Source organism: Primulina huaijiensis, chromosome 2 (genome assembly GCF_012295235.1).
Source record: "Primulina huaijiensis isolate GDHJ02 chromosome 2, ASM1229523v2, whole genome shotgun sequence".
Lineage (NCBI taxonomy): Eukaryota > Viridiplantae > Streptophyta > Magnoliopsida > Lamiales > Gesneriaceae > Primulina > Primulina huaijiensis.
This window is the reverse complement of record NC_133307.1, coordinates 23,518,696-23,538,510: the sequence shown is the minus strand read 5'-3', so window position 1 is coordinate 23,538,510 and position 19,815 is coordinate 23,518,696. Positions and strand designations below refer to the sequence as shown.

At 34.9% G+C, this 19,815-nt stretch overlaps 4 protein-coding genes across 9 annotated transcripts; 3 read left to right on the top strand and 1 right to left on the bottom strand.

Annotated features, from left to right (window-relative positions):
- The first annotated feature begins 1,349 nt into the window (after positions 1 to 1,349).
- Positions 1,350 to 3,113, top strand: LOC140960281 (uncharacterized). Its single transcript, XM_073418495.1, has 3 exons — positions 1,350 to 1,978; positions 2,250 to 2,376; positions 2,480 to 3,113. Exons 1-3 carry the CDS (start codon positions 1,403 to 1,405, stop codon positions 2,920 to 2,922), a joined length of 1,146 nt encoding a protein of 381 aa, XP_073274596.1. The 5' UTR covers positions 1,350 to 1,402; the 3' UTR covers positions 2,923 to 3,113.
- Positions 3,114 to 3,576: 463 nt separating this feature from the next.
- LOC140970695 (uncharacterized) lies at positions 3,577 to 4,690 on the top strand. Its single transcript, XM_073432549.1, has 2 exons — positions 3,577 to 3,931; positions 4,034 to 4,690. The coding sequence occupies exons 1-2, from the start codon at positions 3,745 to 3,747 to the stop codon at positions 4,471 to 4,473; spliced, it is 627 nt and encodes a 208-aa protein (XP_073288650.1). The 5' UTR covers positions 3,577 to 3,744; the 3' UTR covers positions 4,474 to 4,690.
- Positions 4,691 to 4,807: 117 nt separating this feature from the next.
- Positions 4,808 to 11,696, bottom strand: LOC140970693 (ribosomal lysine N-methyltransferase set10-like). Of its 5 annotated transcripts, none has more exons than XM_073432547.1 (16): positions 11,568 to 11,696; positions 11,363 to 11,453; positions 10,448 to 10,622; positions 10,221 to 10,326; positions 9,915 to 9,997; positions 9,220 to 9,255; positions 8,945 to 9,134; positions 8,742 to 8,844; positions 8,357 to 8,437; positions 7,937 to 8,001; positions 7,134 to 7,190; positions 6,938 to 7,009; positions 6,471 to 6,716; positions 5,883 to 5,998; positions 5,210 to 5,305; positions 4,808 to 5,080 (listed from the first exon to the last, which is right to left on the bottom strand). In XM_073432547.1, the coding sequence occupies exons 1-16, from the start codon at positions 11,631 to 11,633 to the stop codon at positions 4,942 to 4,944; spliced, it is 1,722 nt and encodes a 573-aa protein (XP_073288648.1). In that variant the 5' UTR covers positions 11,634 to 11,696; the 3' UTR covers positions 4,808 to 4,941. The 5 variants fall into 5 exon arrangements, 3 of the variants coding, with proteins under 3 accessions (XP_073288648.1, XP_073288647.1, XP_073288649.1); XM_073432546.1 differs by having other exon boundaries at positions 8,742 to 8,852; positions 8,950 to 9,134; XR_012174170.1 differs by having other exon boundaries at positions 4,937 to 5,080; positions 5,883 to 5,991; positions 8,742 to 8,852; positions 8,950 to 9,134.
- A 2,910-nt stretch (positions 11,697 to 14,606) lies between these two features.
- On the top strand, positions 14,607 to 18,665 carry LOC140970692 (peroxisome biogenesis protein 16-like). 2 transcript variants are annotated; one of them, XM_073432544.1, is made up of 9 exons: positions 14,607 to 14,625; positions 14,708 to 14,972; positions 15,744 to 15,801; positions 16,570 to 16,786; positions 16,881 to 17,182; positions 17,273 to 17,532; positions 18,088 to 18,155; positions 18,253 to 18,314; positions 18,396 to 18,665. In XM_073432544.1, exons 2-9 carry the CDS (start codon positions 14,904 to 14,906, stop codon positions 18,455 to 18,457), a joined length of 1,098 nt encoding a protein of 365 aa, XP_073288645.1. In that variant the 5' UTR covers positions 14,607 to 14,625; positions 14,708 to 14,903; the 3' UTR covers positions 18,458 to 18,665. The 2 variants fall into 2 exon arrangements, with proteins under 2 accessions (XP_073288645.1, XP_073288646.1); XM_073432545.1 differs by lacking the exon at positions 14,607 to 14,625 and having other exon boundaries at positions 14,655 to 14,972; positions 15,744 to 15,817.
- The last annotated feature ends 1,150 nt before the right edge of the window (positions 18,666 to 19,815 follow it).

Sequence of the window (19,815 nt, the reverse complement as noted above, 5' to 3'; positions counted from 1 at the left end):
TTCGTGTATTTATTATTAATAAATTAAATATTGCGTATTGTCATTTTTATGCCTCAACTCCCACACATCACATGTAATTCTTATTTATTTATCTGTACTCGTAGATATGAAAAAATAAATAAAATTAAATTTTTAACAAATAAAAATATATTTCTATAAATAATTATATATACTATTAAAGAAAGTAAGCCTGTCCGAGCGCCATTGCATATGGGCTTACTTGTTTTACGGGCCAATATAAAATGGGCTCCCCCAAAAATGAAATAGGAAAATTATTTGAGTTCATTGGTTTGGAAATTGTACACTGCCATCCAGATTCATTAGAATCTCAAATTCTTCGATACATCTAGGACTAGAAGAGGATATACTATCAAAATTTTGATGAGTTTTCTATCAATCATGTCCATCATTGACGTGACACTTACTTAATAAATGCATGATTTTGTATATATAGATTTAGACACGGTCGGTGAGATCAGTTGATGAACAAGATATCAAAATTATATATATATATATATAAAAGAAAAAATAATAAGAAAAGAAACATTGGATCCCCTTTGTCACCATGTACCGAACTAGCAGCTCATTGTACACACACGTGCCATCATCATGTCACCGACGAGCGCCATTAATGCAATTTGGTAGGAAATCAACCAGACAAACACAAACATAAAATATTCATATTACCCTCTCTGTGTGTGTGTTTTTTTTGTACCAATCAATTTTAAAATGTATATAGTGATAAAATTTCATTTCGTACATTGCACCACAGCACTGCCATATTCTTAATTCCATCCACCGTATTTTTTTGTTTTCTCTATTGAATTTGTACCAAAATATCGTAATCAAAATGATTTAGACTAGTCAAAGACACCCAGGGACTGATGTTGCCATATCATTATGATGTCGTCTGATCTCTAATATAACGAATTAAATTTGAATCCTTATTACATCCACCCTCTCCAAATCACATANAAGACAATATCTCGAATTTGAGATCTTAGAATTGTAATTTCCCAAATATATGACATAAAATTTGCTGATATGTCAACTATAGATTAGCTTGAGAAATAATATAGTTATGTCCCCTAAATCTTGCACTAATTAAACACACCGACAGCATAATCTTACAATAATAATGTTCTTCCCTAACAACCTTCAACACAAAAGCATCCTTTTACATTTTGCTTTTTTTTTTTTGAAAAAAAACTTACATATCTTTAATTTATTCGAGACATCCATGCCTCTACGTGCAATTTGTCATTTTCTTCCACATTCGTTGTTTCTTTTCAACTATTTATATACATATACGTAACACTACAGCATTTCATAAATCTCGAGATCCCACAAATATTTCTCCACGTATTTCTTGGAAAACATATACTTTTTCCTTGGAAAAACAATGGGTCTATCGCATAATCCACGCACAATTTTTTCCAGCCTTCAAGAAGATTTGGATCAAAGGCCATTAATGCTGAAAGATTTTCTCAAAGATGATCACAGCCATTCTTGTTCTTCTTCATCCTCACCAATTGGCTCTGATTGGTGGTACCCAATAAAAGTTTCTGGAAAGTCAAATAACCCGTTAAACGCACAACTCTTAAGCCGATCCAAATCTGCTGCCATGCATACCATCTCCGCCTTGCATAAGGTGGTTAACTTGGTCAAGATTATATCTTTCGCCTCCGGAGGGAAGGGTAAAAACGATATTTCAGGAGATTCCCCAAAAGTCAAGGTCAAGGACATTTTGCGATGGACTTCCTTTAAGAACTTGGACGTGGAAAAATCCACGCCGTTGGATAATTTGACCTCGATCACCGTGGACTCAGCTAGTCGTAGCAGTAGTACCATTAGTTCGTGGTCGAGTTCTAGCTGGAGTCAAAGTGACTTGACAGCAGACGATTTACCATGTTGCTGCAGTGAAAATAACGACTACTTCAATAATATTAGTGATGCTATGTTGAGGAAGATTCCCAAGGTAATGTTTATTTTATTTTTATTTAGTCAAAAATTTGGAGGGTTGGAATATTAATCATGCACACCGTTGGTTGATTTTTTACAACTTTATGTTTGTTGGTAGTCTTTCAAAGAATATTCAAGGTCGTTAGCTGACTAAATTTTATTTGCAAGAATATTTAGGAGAAAATGGTAACATTTTAATTAGTTTGACTTCTAATTTCGAGCTGAGATTTCATAAATCGAAGTTTTATATTATTTTCCCTATTTGTTAATTTAATTTGTGCGTGTAGGAAGAATGGCCATTTGAAGAGTCTGATCAGCAAAGCCCAACTTCAGTGCTTCATGATTCTCTATTTCTTGAAAGTGAAAGACCTGTTAGTCCTTGTCATACTAGCGTTTCCAACAACGTTGCTGAAGGTACTATATATGCTTCAAGCTAAGCTCTATTATTTTTCTTGGGTTAAATAACAACAATTTGAAACCAAGTTCCATGAACTCAAACATGATCACAAATTTGCAGGGAGAAAACATGTGCTGATGCGTAGAATTCAAGAACACGAGGTTGGAAAAAGTGGGAGCTTGGAAGGAGAAAGGGTAGCGGATGAAGTTGAAGAGAAAGCTAAGAGGTTATTGAGTCAAGTAAGGAAAACAGATGGCGAAGCCCATGATGATCATTTGATACTAGATTTCTTCGAACACGAGCTTTCTACGTTCGGAAAGTTGGACGATTTAGGGTTCAATGGCAAGATTCTGGAGGTTGCAAAGTCTTGGAAGAATGGAGAGTGTGAGGAGTTGTTTGAGTGGGAATTGCAGGACAAAAGAGATGCTTTTGTTAGAGATATGGAGAGGGAAGTGGGGTGGACGAAGTTCGGTTGTGAGGTAGAAGAGATGTGTAAGGAGTTGCAAATAGAGGTGTGGAGTGAGCTATTATGTGAGGTTTTGAATGATTTTCAGGCAAAATGACTTCATCTATGGAAAACCTGTAGCTCTATAAGTTTCTATTGGATATATCGGGTGTATGTAGAGTCAGTAGAGATCTTTTATGTACAAAATTCGTATAAATATCGAAGAAAATCTAATAATGCAAGGGTTTCACCTTTAAATTTAGAAGTATATCGAGTTTTAATTAGTTCATTCATTTTTGTAAATTTTAAAATTCAAGACAGATAGTATATATCTGCTGTATTTACACTTCTAAAGGAAAGATAGTAAGTCTAGCTTACCTACATACGATGAGGATGGAACTTGCAAACCACGTTAATCGGTAAACTGTATTTGAAAAGTTATGCCTGTGTCTGAAAAAAATATCGATAGACAGTCCAACTCATGAACATTGAATAAATTAAACAATCACTTAGTACATCAATTTGAACAGCTAGAAAATATCATGTTCATCTTACACCTACAAGATAATCAACTGAACATTAACACTGCCAAGTTTATTTTGGGAGATTTTATGGTTAAAAAGCGTTCCAATATTTTCCAGAAAAAAATTCAATAAAATATATTTCGAAAAGTTAAATGGAAAAGCATGGCATATTTAAGTGCTACTATATATGTGCCATGTACGTAATAAAGATGGGAACCTCACACGTGTAGATTAGTACATCTTTGACCCACGTGCAGCCAACTTGGGTATCGACACTTGGCCTGCATGCTGGCATGGCTTTTTTTCCTCTATCAATCCACACAAATCTTTATATTCCATCTCCAGTCCGCTGACAAAAGAAGCAGATTAAAGTTAACAAGCACACTCTTAGCACCGAAGACTTTCGAGAACAGTCGATGGCTGATCCTGAAAGCAGCGCCCCATTTCTGGGAGGGAAAATGAGTGATCGTAAGACGAGGAATGAGCGGCCAAAAGAGCCGTGGAAAGGAGAGTTTGCCAACAGTATTGTGTACGCGGGGCTCGATGCCATTGTTACGTCGTTCTCTCTCATCTCTTCCATCTCCGCCGGCCGCCTATCTTCTGGTAGTATTTTACGTACTTAAAGCTTAATTCCAGCTTACCCTTTTGACAATTCCTCTCGATGAATCTGGAGTTTGCCATGTAATTGTTGAACGAATATTGCAGTTGATGTATTGGTTCTGGGAATTGCGAATCTGGTGGCAGATGGGATCGGATATCGATGGGATTTGGAGATATATATGTCGACCAGTACTGAGAGAGATCTCGCCTCGAACGAGAGGTCCCTCACAGAGTGGGATGTGGAAAACCACCGGAGGCTTCAGCAGCAAGAATTGCTCCACCGCTATCAGGAACTTGGTATGGATCATATATACGTAACAATCCCCTCTTGGAGTAACAATCCCCTCTTGGTGTGTCAAGGTTGTCAACATATTCGGCAAATACAGAGACATGCTCGTGGGCGAAAAGATGGCGACGGAGAAAGGGATGCTGCCGCCGGACCAAACAGAGAAACCATGGAAGAACGGCCTCGTAACATTCATGGCGTTTCTGATATTCGGGTCTGCTCCAATCTTATCATTCATAATCCTCATCCCATTCACTGACAACCATAACATTAAGTTCATTGGAGCCTGCATTCTTTCGGCTGTAGCCCTCGCTCTTTTAGGCATTGCAAAGGCGAAGATCGCTGGCCAGAATTACTGGGTCTCGACTGTTTTCAACGGGGCGATTGCTGGTGCCGCCGCTTGTGCAATCGGGTGGACACTTAGGAATGTGGCTGGATTGGAAAATTGAACATGTTTTCAGAGTATCATTTTTTTTCTTGAGGCTAATCCTTGAGATATTCTGAAGAATATCAACAACATATATTATGGCTTACACTACAATATTCAATTTTTGAGGTTGTACGATCTTTCTTTCATAAGATTTACTGTCGGATATCATCGTTAAATAAAATAATATAAAAATATGTAGTAATGAACAAAAAGAGACGACGACCTCTCGTTCGATCCTATCAAATTGCCATCTTTAAGCGATACAAAGGAACAAAAATTGATTCAATGCACAGAAATCTAGTTGCCTTCGTTTAATGCCAACTCCAATGCATGCTCCGCCTCTTTCAAAAATCTACGAGTCAGTTGCTTCTGCCCTCGTCTATACACGATGCTACACCATCTGTTTCTGCTCATCGAATGGCAATCAACAGGGCCACTGGTACCACAATAGCCACAGAAAACCAAAACAAAACGGTGTCATCAACTTTGCCAGCCGTACGAACGAGTTTAAGGGACTTGCGCTAAATACACAAGCGTATTATCAACTTCAATTTGTTAATTATACCTTTTCTGGCTTTCGGATATTTTTTGTATGCTGTCTTCCTTGAGCAACTTGGTGTCGTTTTCTTCCGTACCTGAACCCTCTTCAAGTTCGAGCATCCTTCACATACAAAAAACATAAGTAAATGCCATGATAATAGTGAAAAACTTGCACCATGCTGTGGTGTTTTTATGGGAGGATGAGTAGTCTTTGATTAATGGGGTTCTGCTTAAAGTTTAGTTTAGAAGTTTTGCTAAGCTAAATTTGAGTCCAATCTAATCATGTAATGGATATAGATGGAGTGAGTATAGACTTCAGAAGTAAGAGGGAAAAAAAGTACAAGGAATATTGCAGAAACATCGTTCAACTCAGTACATCTTAATTGGATCGTGGTCAGGTAATGTGTTTTATGAAAATTACTAATTTGCATTGCCTTTAGAGATGTTACATAACTGTGCCGAACAATTAAGGTGGCAACCGAGCTTTGAAGTTTCACAAAATACAGGAAATGATATCGACCCTAGAACATTTAGTTTATGAAAGAACTCAGCACCAACTCACGAGATTCAGTTGTATTGCTCGTAAGTTAGAATGATACCCATTCAACCTGATACCTAAAAAAATAGTTGTCACGAACTATATTGAACTATATTAAATTGGCACCAGGTTAGTCAATAGAGTAAAGGCAGAAACCTACTTCACGTTAAGAAGATCAACAAGTAACTGTAATGCCCTTGAATCCCCGCATGCTTCCCATATTGCTGCTCGAACATCCATTTCAGATGGCTGTTTCTCTTCTCTAGAAACTACAAGCTTTGGGAAAAATGTAGATTTCGGTAGGTCAATAAGATCGAATCCATGTAACCTAAGTCATGAAGATATAATGGCACATTTTTCTGAAGGCATATAGCCAAAATCATTCACAATCCAAGTACTTTTCTTTTTGTATGGATAGAACACAGATAGTGTTATTATATAAGCAGAAGGTATCAACTTCTAGTTGAACTATTCGATGATCTAGTAATTGATTGTGAGTTTAACCTTGCTTAACAAACGTATAAGAGAACAGAAAGTATAAAAATAAACATAACACAGCGAGAGAATGAAAATCATGGCAATAGATATAAAACTATTGCACGCACGACTACATGTATATGTGTGCATCATGCACGTTATTCAGATTAACACGAGAAATTACTGGAACGATGCAACTTTTTTCATTGAAGCTAACATCCAAATAGTTTCCAAAGCAAGACAAATAATGCAGCCAAAACTTAAAACATACTTCTTCAAGTAATGATGAAGCCTCGTAAAGCTCGTTCTCTCTCATCCCTATTGTCCTCAAGGCACTCAAAAACTCTTCAGGAAAAATAAGTTTACTGGCATAAGAGGGCATGCTGCGGTCGCCAGTCCAACTATAATTGAAACCTCGACCATTTGTCTCCTTGCTATTAGCTTCTCCAGATGAACTTTCAGGGAAAAAACCACTGTTTAGCAAACTCCTAGGTAAGAGGCACCTCAACTCGCATTTCTATACAAAGAAGAAAAATGAGAAACCTATTACGTTTAACGAAGTAAAATCTTAGAACATCAATTCGATTTGATTACTTCTAGAATTCGGTATTTGTGCGCTTAATTCATTCTTTTATAATTAAAATCTTTAATAGTTAGCAACTTTCTTATACATATAAAAATTTGTTCAGCGCTGAGCTTGTCAATATGAGATGAAAAAAACTGGTACACTATCTTGACCTGTGCTTCAAGAAGCTGCCCTTTGGCCTCAGAAAAAGGAACATCAGAGATAGCTTCCAGAGGATAATGAATCTGCATCATAGAAAATATAGGTTTTTATCAAGCATTCATAACAATTACTATCGGTAAAAACTTATATTTTATATGGAGCAGAGAACAGAAAAAAATTAAAGAACAAATTCAGGAGATAAATTACCATAAGATAGTCATCTGGATTATCCTCCATAACAAATCCATACAAGTACAGCAACTCCTGCATCAAACTCTAATTGATCGTGGAATTTTGAAAAAGAAACAGAAAATTCCTGATTTCTCTAGTCGTCATCTGTATTTCTGATGATTCACCTTGAAATATGTAATTTCACAACAAACTATCGCATGCTTGGATTTTGTTTCACCTTTATCAATATTACTACCCTCCTACAGAAGAAATCTACAAATTCTTGAATACAAAATGTGATAAGAAAAAGAAAAGTTGTTTAAATAGAAAGAATTAGACACATGTAAGCATGGTCTGCATAAGGATTTTATGAACAAAAGAAAATTTTCTTTTCGATCATTTTTGAAAGCATCAGAAATACTAAACAAATTATTGCCTCTCCGATGAACAAGATACCTCACAAATTAACAGAGTTGGTTAGATTACAGGTCCAATTGAGAACAAATACAGCAAAACTCTCTATTCAAGTCTTATAAGAGAAAAGAAAGGAACATCATGTACATTAATACAGTTAAATTCAAGTCGTTATTTCCCTCCATGAAGTGAATAGCAAATCTGGTTTTTCAAAAGTAACTACGCTGTCTTTCCCTAACTAGATAACATTTCTTGTTGGAATGCATTGTTTACTAAATTTCCATAAAAAAGAGAATAAATTTGTATTCACCACTTGAAGAAGAAATCAAGCAAGTGTTGTAGATTGTATGCAGTTCTCATAAAACAATTCAAATAAACCTCCACAAACAAAGTTAGTGAAAATTCTTCACAGAAGTGTAATATACCTCATTTCCCTTGCTACCATAACTGATAGAAATCTCATTCTCGACTTGGAAATGATTTTTCCCAACTGAAAAACAGTCATTTTATCAGCTACACAGAAATCAGGAGAAGAAAACAGTCGAAATAAATTACAAAAAGGCAGCACAATTAAAAAAGCTCCATATGTCAACGATATAAAAATTGGTCGTGAGTCGTGACAATCTGCGTTAATAATTTGTAAAATGAATAATAAAATCATAATTGACAGAATTTTGCAATTTGCACATAGCAATTCAAATAATCCATCGATTTGGTAAAAAAAAAGACTTTACAACAAATTTGAAGTGATTTAGTGGACTTTTCCAATTTTATTAGATTGAGAAAAGATGCAAATTACACCACCACTAGCCTAAAAATCAATCCTCGTTTTCATTGATTCTTACCTGAAAGTAGGTACATGGAAAAAGGAATTCCGGTTGTTGATCCAGTTCCATCAACTTCCCAAGTTGCTGCAGCTTTTAAGTCTTCAGAGCCAAGCACGCAGAAATAAGAAAGAACAGCAGCAATCAAGATCAGAAATTTCCAAATTATACCACCTTGATGTATAAAGTGAGGAGGAACAAGAAATTTACACTTAATATGACATTCAATTATGAAAGTAAAATTAATATAAACAAATGATAAAATTTTCAAGAAATAGCTAAGAAAGCTAAAAAAAAGTAGTCAGAGGTGGAAGAAATGTGAAATTTATTGAATGAAATTTAAAAGACACGTGTCTCAATTAGCCGTATGCGAATTATGGAAAAATCATTGAAGCACTCATATTACCATGATTGCAAAAATCAATGCCGGGGACAAGACCCTCAACCCATATATTCTCAACTTCTAAAGTGGAAGCAACTGCGGAAACTTGGGTAGCAGAGTCATTTACCTGGAAATCTGATTTAATTACGAGAAGGCCAACTCTGATATATTTTCATTATGAATGAGAAGAAAATTTACAAAGATCGTATACAGTTGGAAAGAGCAACCTCACTTTTTCCACTTTCTATATGAACCAACTTTTCAACAGAAACATAATCAGAAGGTTTAGCAGGTCTCATGCTGCTTGTTTTTTCTTGCTCTTCGCTTGTTTTTTCTTGCTCTTCTGAAACTCTTGGAAACACATATGAACGTGGAAAGGGAATATTTAATGCCCTAGCCCAAAATATAGAATTTGCCCTGCAAAGACATCTAGTGTGCAATATCAGTAGCCTATAACAGGAATTTTGATCGTGTTGTTACAAGCAAGCTGAGGGAATAGTACCAAAGGAAGTCTTCAAATATCACTTCACTGCCTAAACTGCAAAAAAGATAGAAATTTGTGAGCAATGTTTGACAAATCTAACAGCTTAGTACACACTACACAACTTGAAAAAACATAAATACTTCATTAGTACAAAACTGTAGAACACACTAGTATAATTCAAGCACCACGGTTAAAGAACCATCATATAGCAAAAAATTCCATTTCCCCAATATCCAATTGATTTTTTCCCCACATTCCAATTACGATCACCTTGTCCTTCAATAACTCACGCAGTTAAGAAGCTTAACAAATTCGCCTCATCAACACCATTGGTTTTTTAACCCTCTTTAAAATCGACATAGGATCACTAACATTTGATTCGTGTTTAGATAATTTTAAACGGGTTATTCAAGTTGGTATTTGGGCTCATGTGGTTTGTTTCTCTCTCACATTCATTAACTTAATGTCGAATTTATGCTTATATTTCTGACCCTTAAGGTTTCTTATTTACAAAGGTGATGTATTCCTTCACTTTCCATAGGTGCCAAGGGTTATCCAACAAATGCTTATTTGGTTTACTAGTAAGTGAGTTTTACCTCTAATTTGCTAACAGAACAAGCTATTTTGAATCATAATCCTTTGTTATTCCATTTTATATGCTAAAATGGTGTTTCCTCGTAATTCTTTTTATAAGTTATAGAGTTTTAATGCACCTTCCTGAATTGCCATCATGAGCCAACAGCTTCTCCACCAATTTCTTCACTTTTTCTTCAAATAGAGACGTTAATTTTTTCTTCTGCAATACAAAACTATCTTCAGTCTCTTATCCCAAATCGTATATAATATAGAACATCAAAAGATTTTTTTTTTTAAACAAAACAGACCATGTGGAGAGAGGTTTAAAAAGTAATTTTTTGAACTTGAGAATGTTCTCAGTATCATTATGGTGGGAAAGTATACTTGAAAATCCGAGTAATTAAAGCCAGACAGTTGCATGACTTGCATGAATAAGATGAAACCTGCATTTCAGTAGCACGATGTAATGTGGTTCCCTTCAGCTCCAAAAGGTCATCTTCAGAAAACCAAAGCGGATTTCCAAATGTATTAGGAAGCATATCAAGATACCTAAAATAAGGATCACAGTCGATATCACCATTCAAATTAAATACACGCCATAAAAGACTTTTTTCAGCAGCTTTCAACTTCTTGAAGAAGAAAGGAGAGAATAACAAAATTTCCTACGTACGGATTCCAATAAGAGTTCTTTCGTAAACGCTCCACCATTAGAAACAGCATGATCAACAATCGATCATCTACCTCTCCTTCATCAAGCATTGCCCTGCATTCAGGTCCAAGCAAAGGATCTTGTAGTACCCTCATAGGAGTAATTGCTAAATCAAGTGGAACCGCCAGCAAAATTCCTGAATTCAGGGCAAGAAAGATCACACAAGTACCTCATCTTGACTTTCAACGAAATGAAAAAATAAGCATGAAAAGATTAGTCCGGTATTGCCTTCTGTCTTAGCATGCCGAACACTCAGCAACTAGATCCGAATTTTTTTTAACACACTATATATCTTATCCATAAAGATGATTTTATATATTTCACCAAATTCTATGCATTCAACTACAAACATTATGATATCTGTTCATTACACGCTCACGCCGAAATCGACAATGCAAGATCATAATTACCATCTGCCTGCCATTTGATTTATGAACTACATGTTTCGTGTGAGAGGGAACAATGCTTCCTCTTTTACACTGATTGGTTTTCATTTAGAGTTCGGTATTATTAGTACAACATTCAATATTTCCACTCGAAGTACAAATAATCGACTCCAGAAAACTGGAAAACTGCCAGTTCCCCAAAAGATTGGATCTTTCATGTTTTTAATCAGTTGTAATGATGGATTCCAAGATTTGAATCTTTTTTATCCATGATTCTTCGAAACTCAAAGAAAAAAGGTAAATACTCAAAATTATCACCCCGGATGGCCAATAATTTTATCCCATGATGCATTCGTGCGTTTTGTCCAGTCGGAAATTATAATTTTCGAATGTAAGAGATTTTCTGCGTGCCTCAGTCCTTGACCAAGTGTTAAGTGCACCACAATGAATTGGATTCAAATTAATTAAAATTCGCTAAAACCCAAATTACCATCAGGAGCAACATCAGATGAGAAAACGCCAAAACCTTTGTCCGAGCCACAATATTTGATATCACAACCCCGTAGCTCCACTCCATTCACCTGAATTCAAATGCCAAGTGACATGTTTCTTCAATTAATAATAATTACGAATAAAATGCACAAAATTAAATATAAGAATATAAAAATTTAACGCTTGAAGAGATGTCAGGGGACCTTTAGCCACTGAAGAAAAAGCTCGAGCTTTGCCGCTTCTGAACTCGTCTCCATTGTTGAGTACATGCGACTCTGGACTGAGGAAAACAAATAATTAAACAATTTTAAATAAATGTATGCTTTCTCAAAAATTGCACTTGGGCACTCCAGGTTTTAGAAATACCAGGTACTCGGAAAAATCTAGGGCAGGGTTATGCAACATATCAATTTCAATAATTTTTATTTGTTTGACGGATTAACTTTATCGATATTAATAATAAAAATTAATAATTTTAACATAAAAAATAATATATTTTCATGAATGACCAAAATAAGATATATGTCTCACAAAATACGATCCGTGAGACCGTTCACACAAGTTTTTGCCTAAAATTATACGTCCAATCCATTTAATTAGTTCAATTATTTACATAAAAAATCAACATTTTTAAAAAAATTATTTGATATTATAATTTTTTTTAGATGAACGATCAATTTATTATAACTGAGTCTCAAACACGAGATCACATCCAAATTCTAAAATTGGTGATATATGCGTCACAAACTACTGAGTCATCGACATTGTAATTTGATACATTATTTTTCATCATCATGGAACAAATATATTTTAGGGCATTTTTTGGCTAGGGTTGAGTTCAGTCATCGCATTATTTCCATTAGGCTAATACTTTTCATATAAGTCAGTTTACGCAGTTCGTTATAGCGTAAAATTCAATGGAACTAATTAAGTCGAATCTACATTGGATTACTTCCAAGGAAGGCTAAATTAATTTAGGTAATAAATGCTTCTACGATGGAGTCAATTTGGAGAAAGCTATAGATTACAAAATATTTTATTAAATTTTGTATTTTTAAATAATCCTAAGAAATAAAAGAAGCCATTCTATTATTCGAAAATAATAGTGAATTTACTTCTATTTTCCAAAAGAAGTGTAGAAGTCAAGTTTTAGTTGGCATGAATTTTGATTATAGTTTTATTGTTGTTAACAATAAAACAATATAATATAAATCAAATATTAAATTTATATCTTATTTATTCACACATTAGTTATACGTTTTTGTTCATTATATTTACATGGATAGTGTTCTTATCAACTCAGCACATGACAGATGTTATGAGTGGATAAATCATTGTCACTCATTTTAACCCTGATTTATGGATGAAATATTATATAAATATAAACATGTAATTGAAATTTATTGCCTTACTTTTCTAAACAATAAAAATACATTTAAAATCTATATTTTTGAAATTCATACCGGTATTTTAACAAAATAAAAATTATTCCGATTTGGAAACATCGCTGCAATTCCCACGATTCCGAGTCGTTTTTGGCATAATGCAGTCAAAAAGGGGAGTTGAGTCACGTAATACCATAGTGGTCATCCCTTCCGTGCTACCCCCTAAGACCAATAAACCTCCCACTCCTCCAACTTCCGGCCTCCACCTCCTCATGGCGGCAGACACAACGTCCCGGCTGCGGTTCCCATCAACCGTGCTCTTTATTCTCACCCTCCTGCTGATACTAACCTCGTCCATCCAGGGAGATGGCGATCATCGTGTCTATATCAGAGGAAACCAGCTGACGAGTCGAGCTTGCGAAGAAATCTATGTCGTCGGAGAAGGAGAAACGCTGCACACCATCAGTGACAAGTGCGGCGACCCTTTCATCCTGGAGCGGAATCCTCAAATCCATGATCCCGACGACGTTTTTCCGGGGCTTGTAATCAAGATCATCCCGTTTAAGCTGTAATATTGATCTTCTGGTGAATATTGAATTTTATAGGTTCGTTTACTTTGCATTTGAATATGGGAAAATTAACTGAGTGGCCTGTGAAGAACTGTTGCACACTTTCTTCCGGTCTTTCTACAAGTCATCGTGCATGAAAGTTTCCTCGATCTTTTTTGTTTTGAATTTACTTGCTTTTTGAATACCAGTTTAATTTCTTGTATTTATTATATAAAAAGTACAACAAAATTAAAGTCATTGTTCAAAATTTATCCCACTGTTGATTAAATGTATACCAAAATTAAGAAATTGAAACATACATATACGGAATACGGTGATTATGCGAGTATTAAACTTTTAACAGGGCCCGACATGTAACTGTTGGGGCCTCCTAAAGTTAACCGATGAGTTTATGTTGTAGTGTTAATTTATTATTTTTACATAAAAAATAACTAATCGCTTGAGTCATTTGTATATCTGTATAATTTTTTATATAGATTTATTTATTATTGCAAATAATCCTGTGAGACAAGATGATATTGAATGAAATAAATATTTATAATCAATTAATGACACAAATATTTGTGTCAAACGAAGGGTTACAAATATCTCACATTTAACAATAAAACTAATAAAGACTAGTTTATAACTCAAAAAAGTTGTGCCACTCATTAGATAAGTCTTTTGAGATGATACCACTGTTAGGTTTATAACATAACATTGGTGGCACAGAGGAAGGGCGATATAGAAAATAGCTATCGTCATATTAGGGTTGATTTTATTCTACATGTAGGGGCACTACCCATGATAGAATCAAGAGCCCAAATTTAGCAACACATACATAGGGTTCACTAATTTTTTTAAAATCACATATGTGCGTGGATCTTGTATATCCAAACCATGTGAGGGCAGTGCCCCACATGTAGCATCGAAGCTACCTCATATTAGTATCGATAAAAAATTATAGATTGAGTTAAGGTGTATGATAGATCCACTTAATACTAAAAAAAAGTACGTGAAAGCTTTCTAAAATAGACTGTCGTGAACGTCCCAAAGAGTCGACGATATTACAAATGTATCATATTAAATCTTAAAACTTATAAATGGTAGTTTATAAAATCAAGAATGGTATAATACGCAATAATCTAGCTTTTGTGATGAGACATTTGTAACATAACATTTGCTTCAAATTATAACCAAATGATAACTAGAATCCAAAACCACCAGGAATTGGAATCAAAACCACAAATAAATGGTTTACGAGAACTGAAATTGCCAATTTTAGAAACAAAAAATAAATTATTGAGCCATATATAGTTGTTTACCTGGTGTGATTTAGATAGAAGATAATTTTGAATTTTATTTTATAGCGAGTAAAATTCCAGGAGTGATAATATCTGCACATCACAGATTTCTTACAAGTTCATCGCGCACACATGTCAACGAAGAAAACCCACTAATGGATTCTCTTGTAGCACTGTTCTCATCTGGGTTTCAGAGTCAACCGCAATCAGGCGGTGTCTAGGGTTGCCATTGTATTAGCATAAAATCAGGTGGGACAGAGCTTAAATTGCTTGTTCTTGGTGGAGATCAATCTTTTAATCAAATGGATTCTTACAAGAGATGGGTTAGGAGGAATCGAGATTACGTGCATTCCTTGGAGTCATTAGCTAATGTAAGCCTGCTGAACTTGTCCTCTTGTTCATTAACCACCCGAGTATCTTTGCTTATGATGGTTTAGTTGTTTTTCTTTGGAATACATGTGTAGTCATTTGAATTTGGAGGGGCGGAAACCTCGCTGGATTATCCCTTTTGTTACGAGCATATGATGATTGCTTAATGCATAAATTTTTCTGAAGATTATGCTCTGTGGTAGGTCCTGATGTCTCTGAAGTTAATAACAAAACTTGTTGGTTGCGATATAATGATTTAAAGAATAATTTGTCAAATGATCAGATGCATTTCTCGGTGGATGCATGAGTAGTTGCATGCCTGCCCGCAAACACATTTCTGGTTTAAGGGGTAAAATGACAATTTGAAGCAAAATGAGTCACTATTTAAGTTTGACTTATAGCTATGAGTCTATGACCTTCATGAGAAGATGTGGCGAACTTCGCGAGAAGTAATCACATATACCTGTTGAACTCAATCCTTTTGAAGACTTACGCTCATTAGTGGAATTCTTTTTCTGTGTTGCGTCTCAGGATTGAAGTCTCTTTCCATGAATCTTTAGTTTTTTGCAGTATGTTTATAATGTATTGAGGAAGCTGATCAGGGCTTTTGATTTGATTTCCCGTATGCAATTTATTTTCTTATCTGGGATGTATTCTACTGCTTTCTTTTTCTATTCATATCATTCATGTTAATTGGAAACGTTCTATTTTAGCTGATCTGTTGAAGATTGTTGAAAATCCACTCTCTTGTGCTTGTTTGAATGGTATTTCAGGGTTTAACCTGGCTTCTTCCTGAGAGGTTTTCGGATTCAGAAATTGGACCAGAAGCAGGTTTTGTAAAATTTTGGTAACAGGGGCTTTCTTGTTGCTACTTAAAGAATTGTTTTTTATGCATTTAATTTTATTATTTTTCCTGCCCTTCAAAAGTTATTTTCGAGTTTACAACTTTTCATTATCTGTTGATAATTCCTCTTTCAGTTTCAGGATACTATATAGCCTCAGTGTTTTGAATTTAGTATATATACTTCATTACAATACATTGTTTGCAATTTTTTTTTGGAAAATCATGCGCTTCTGTGAATATTTGATAGCATGATCCCGATATTCCTTGGTTCATTTTGTTGCTTGGCATACCTATGGAGTCGATTTGCATATCATCAATGTTATCATTAAGTTTATTTATTCTCATCCCTATATAAAAAAAATTGCAAACAATGTATTGTAATGAAGTATATATACTAAATTCAAAACACTGAGGCTATATAGTATCCTGAAACTGAAAGAGGAATTATCATGCGCTTCTGTGAATATTTGATAGCACGATCCCGATATTCCTTGGTTCGTTTTGTTGCTTGGCATACCTATGGAGTCGATTTGCATATCATCAATGTTATCATTAAGTTTATTTGTTCTCATCCCTATATGTCATCTGACTTTATTCCCATACTCCCATCATAAAAAAATCCAAGATTTTTATGGATAGTCTTTGCAGCATATGACAGTTGAGTTCTTGATTTCATAATTGGTCTGTTTTGGTTGCTATTATTTTCTACCGGACTTTGATGTTTTCTGTCACATCTTTTGTAATTTTCCCTGCAGTGACATCAATTCTGGGTATGATTACTGCTCTCAATGAACATATAATTGATACAACCCCAGTGCGGACTCGTACGAGGTGTGGAGAGCCTTCATCTTTCCCATTTTCATTATGCATAACTTTGCTCAAGGACTTGGAAACTCTTGTTGAAGTTGTGGCGCAACGATTATATGGCGAAGAAAAAAAATGGAATTTCATTGCCATAACCGAAGCTACCAAGTACGGGCCTCATATTTATTGCTCTTTCTTCTAGCTAACATTTATGAGTTATGACCATTGATAGACTGTTCTTGATTAATAACATCACTTACAGGGTATTGCTTAGATTGGCTAAATTGCAAAAGAGCGGATATAAAATGCTTTTGCATGGTGGGGAGAGTACGAATGACGGTAGGGATTCTGATGATCTTGATGCCCGCAGAAATAAGTTTGCATCCAAGCCTGGCCAGCACGGGGTTTCTGGTATTTTAAGCAATAATCAGGGGCAGAATCCATATAACCTTGAAGGGAGGGCTTTGTTTGCATTAAATAGATTCGGTGAAAATGCCCGTACGGTTACTGGCCCCTCGTGGTTGCACAGGGTTCCGCACCAGCAGCAGATGTCGGAGCCTCCGAGTAATTTTTTCCCTATACCCCTTGTTTGCGAGATGCAGGCTTAATTTTTTGCTACTTTTAAGCTAGATTTGTGTTTTTATTTCATCTCAGCAACAGTGCCAGAGACTACTTTCTACACGACCTTGTCCGATAAGGGTGCTCCTGGGGGCTTGTTTTTTATGGGAGAAGTATTGTTTATCTTAAGACCTCTCATTTATGTACTGTTAATAAGAAAATATGGGGTGCGATCATGGCTCCCTTGGCTTGCTTCGTTGGTAGTGGACGTCATTGGAAATGGCAGTAGTTCATTGGTATCAGTTTTGTGGGACAATAGCAAGGGTTTTCATTTTTCCAACCTCGAAAATAATGAGGTTAGATTTTCATTTTTGTTGATGTGTTTTTTCTTTTTTCTCCAGTCTCTAGTTTGTCTATCTGTATTATGTGTACAAGTGACCTCATAGGAAAAAGCTTTCCTTGTTTTTCTTTTCTTTTTCTTATCAATCTAAATGGAAAAGTGAAGAATTAATGTGCGACTCTAGCGCACAAGTGAGATTCTTTGGTTGATAAATTTATATAAATTGTTATGTGTCCCACGCTTTAGCATTCAAGATACATATCTAGTAGTCCCCTTCTACTATAAACTGGTTTCACATTTCTTTCCAATATGCTATGGTTCCAAGCAGACTCTATGGAGCAACTTGTTAGTTTGATGGCTCTCCAAATTGATAGACTAATCTTTTGGATTTGACTCTTCTCTTGCGTTCAGTTTGGGTTTGTATAAACTAATGCAATTTACATCATATTGAGATTAAATGTGATGTGATTTTCCAATGTTTTGAAAATGCTATCGAGTGGCTAGAGATGAAATGTACTGCAACCTTTGTAACGAAAAGTGCTAAATTTACTATTTCTGAAAATGGGTGCAGTTGAAAAGAAGGAGGCTGCTATGGGCGCTCTATCTCATGAGAGATCCTTTTTTCACAAAATATACCAGGTAACACCGCAATCCATGGAATATTTCTTCGTATTTTCTTTTTCGCTCCGTCTCATTCACCCCCAAAAATTACATTAATGCTCTTTAAATCCTTCAGCCAAAGACTCGCTGGCGCTCAAAAGCTACTAGAACCGGTTCCCATCATTGGCTTTCTTACTGGTATGCTTGGTGATTACAGTTTCTGCAAATGCTGAATTTTTTTTAAAAAAAACATGGTTTAAATATTTCCTTAACATGCAGAGAAACTTGTTGAACTTCTTGTCGGAGCCCAGACACGATACACTTACATGTCTGGATCATGAGATCAATTTTTCCCCAGAGTTCTTTTCATTTATATACTAGCTGGTTATTATAAGCGTAGGTTAGTGTCTCATCTATCTGTCTGAGGATCCTTTTCGCTATTGATATTCACCATAAATAGTGTATTCGAGCAATGTCTAAACTCATTGCGCTGTATCATCATAAGCTTACAATGTAGATTAGTTGAATGTTAAATTCTCTGTCTGTTCTTGGGGATCGCGTCGTTCTTCTGTCACTACACCTGCATGCAGCAAAGATTGGAGTAAAATAAAAATCTGATTGGGTGACATGATATACATGACAACACTATGTTTAGTGACATAAGATGATGAATATTTATATCTATAATCTCCGTAAAATTTGAGTAAACGTTGAGGGAACAAATATATATAATCATCTTATATATTTACACTATTATATTATATTATATAAAGAATTTGATAACTAGAAGACATCATCTTTTATTTTCAAAATCGTCCTCAAACCAAATATTGTCGGTGCAACTTATTTTCAATATTAACCTTTTAAATTGCACTATCATCCTTTATCTACATTATTATATAAAGAATTTGGCACTTAGATGACAATATATTTTGTTAAAATTTTTCTCATATCAACTTATTTTCAATATTGTCATTGCAACTTATTTTCAATATTATCCTTTTAAATTGCATTATGACATCTCATTCATTTCTGTCAATTATTATTAAATTAAAGATAAAACTAAACATTTAATAAAATCTAAAAAATATTATATAAATACGATTATAATTTTATACATACAACCGTGTGTATAATTTATTTGTTATTATAGACTTTCTATAATGAGATAGTTGAGCGATTATTTAATAATTGTATTATTTTATTTAATACATAAATAATTAGGTTTTATGTTTTTATAATAGTCGTTATTTCTTCATAACAAAGTACCAAGTAAAGAAATAATTTTAGTTATTATGACTTACATATTTCTTTATTATTTTATAGGGATGTCAATGGGTCCGGGTAAAAGTAAAGAAATAATTTTAGTTATTATGACTTACATATTTCTTTATTATTTTATAGGGATGTCAATGGGTCCGGGTTTTACCCAGACCCGCAATGGACCCACCCCATCTGGGGCAGGTTTGGACATGCTAAATGGGTCATGGGACGGGTCTCGGGTCCAATTTTTGAGACCCGTCTGGGTATGGGGCGGGTCATGGGTCCTATAATACCCAACCCATACCCGCCCCATATATGTGGATATAAATTGATGTGCTCGCAAAGATGGTTGTGAGGTGACGTGGAAGGTAAATAAATCACATTTTTATTTTGTCATTGTAATTTCATTTTAATTTTGTTATTATACTTTCTCTCT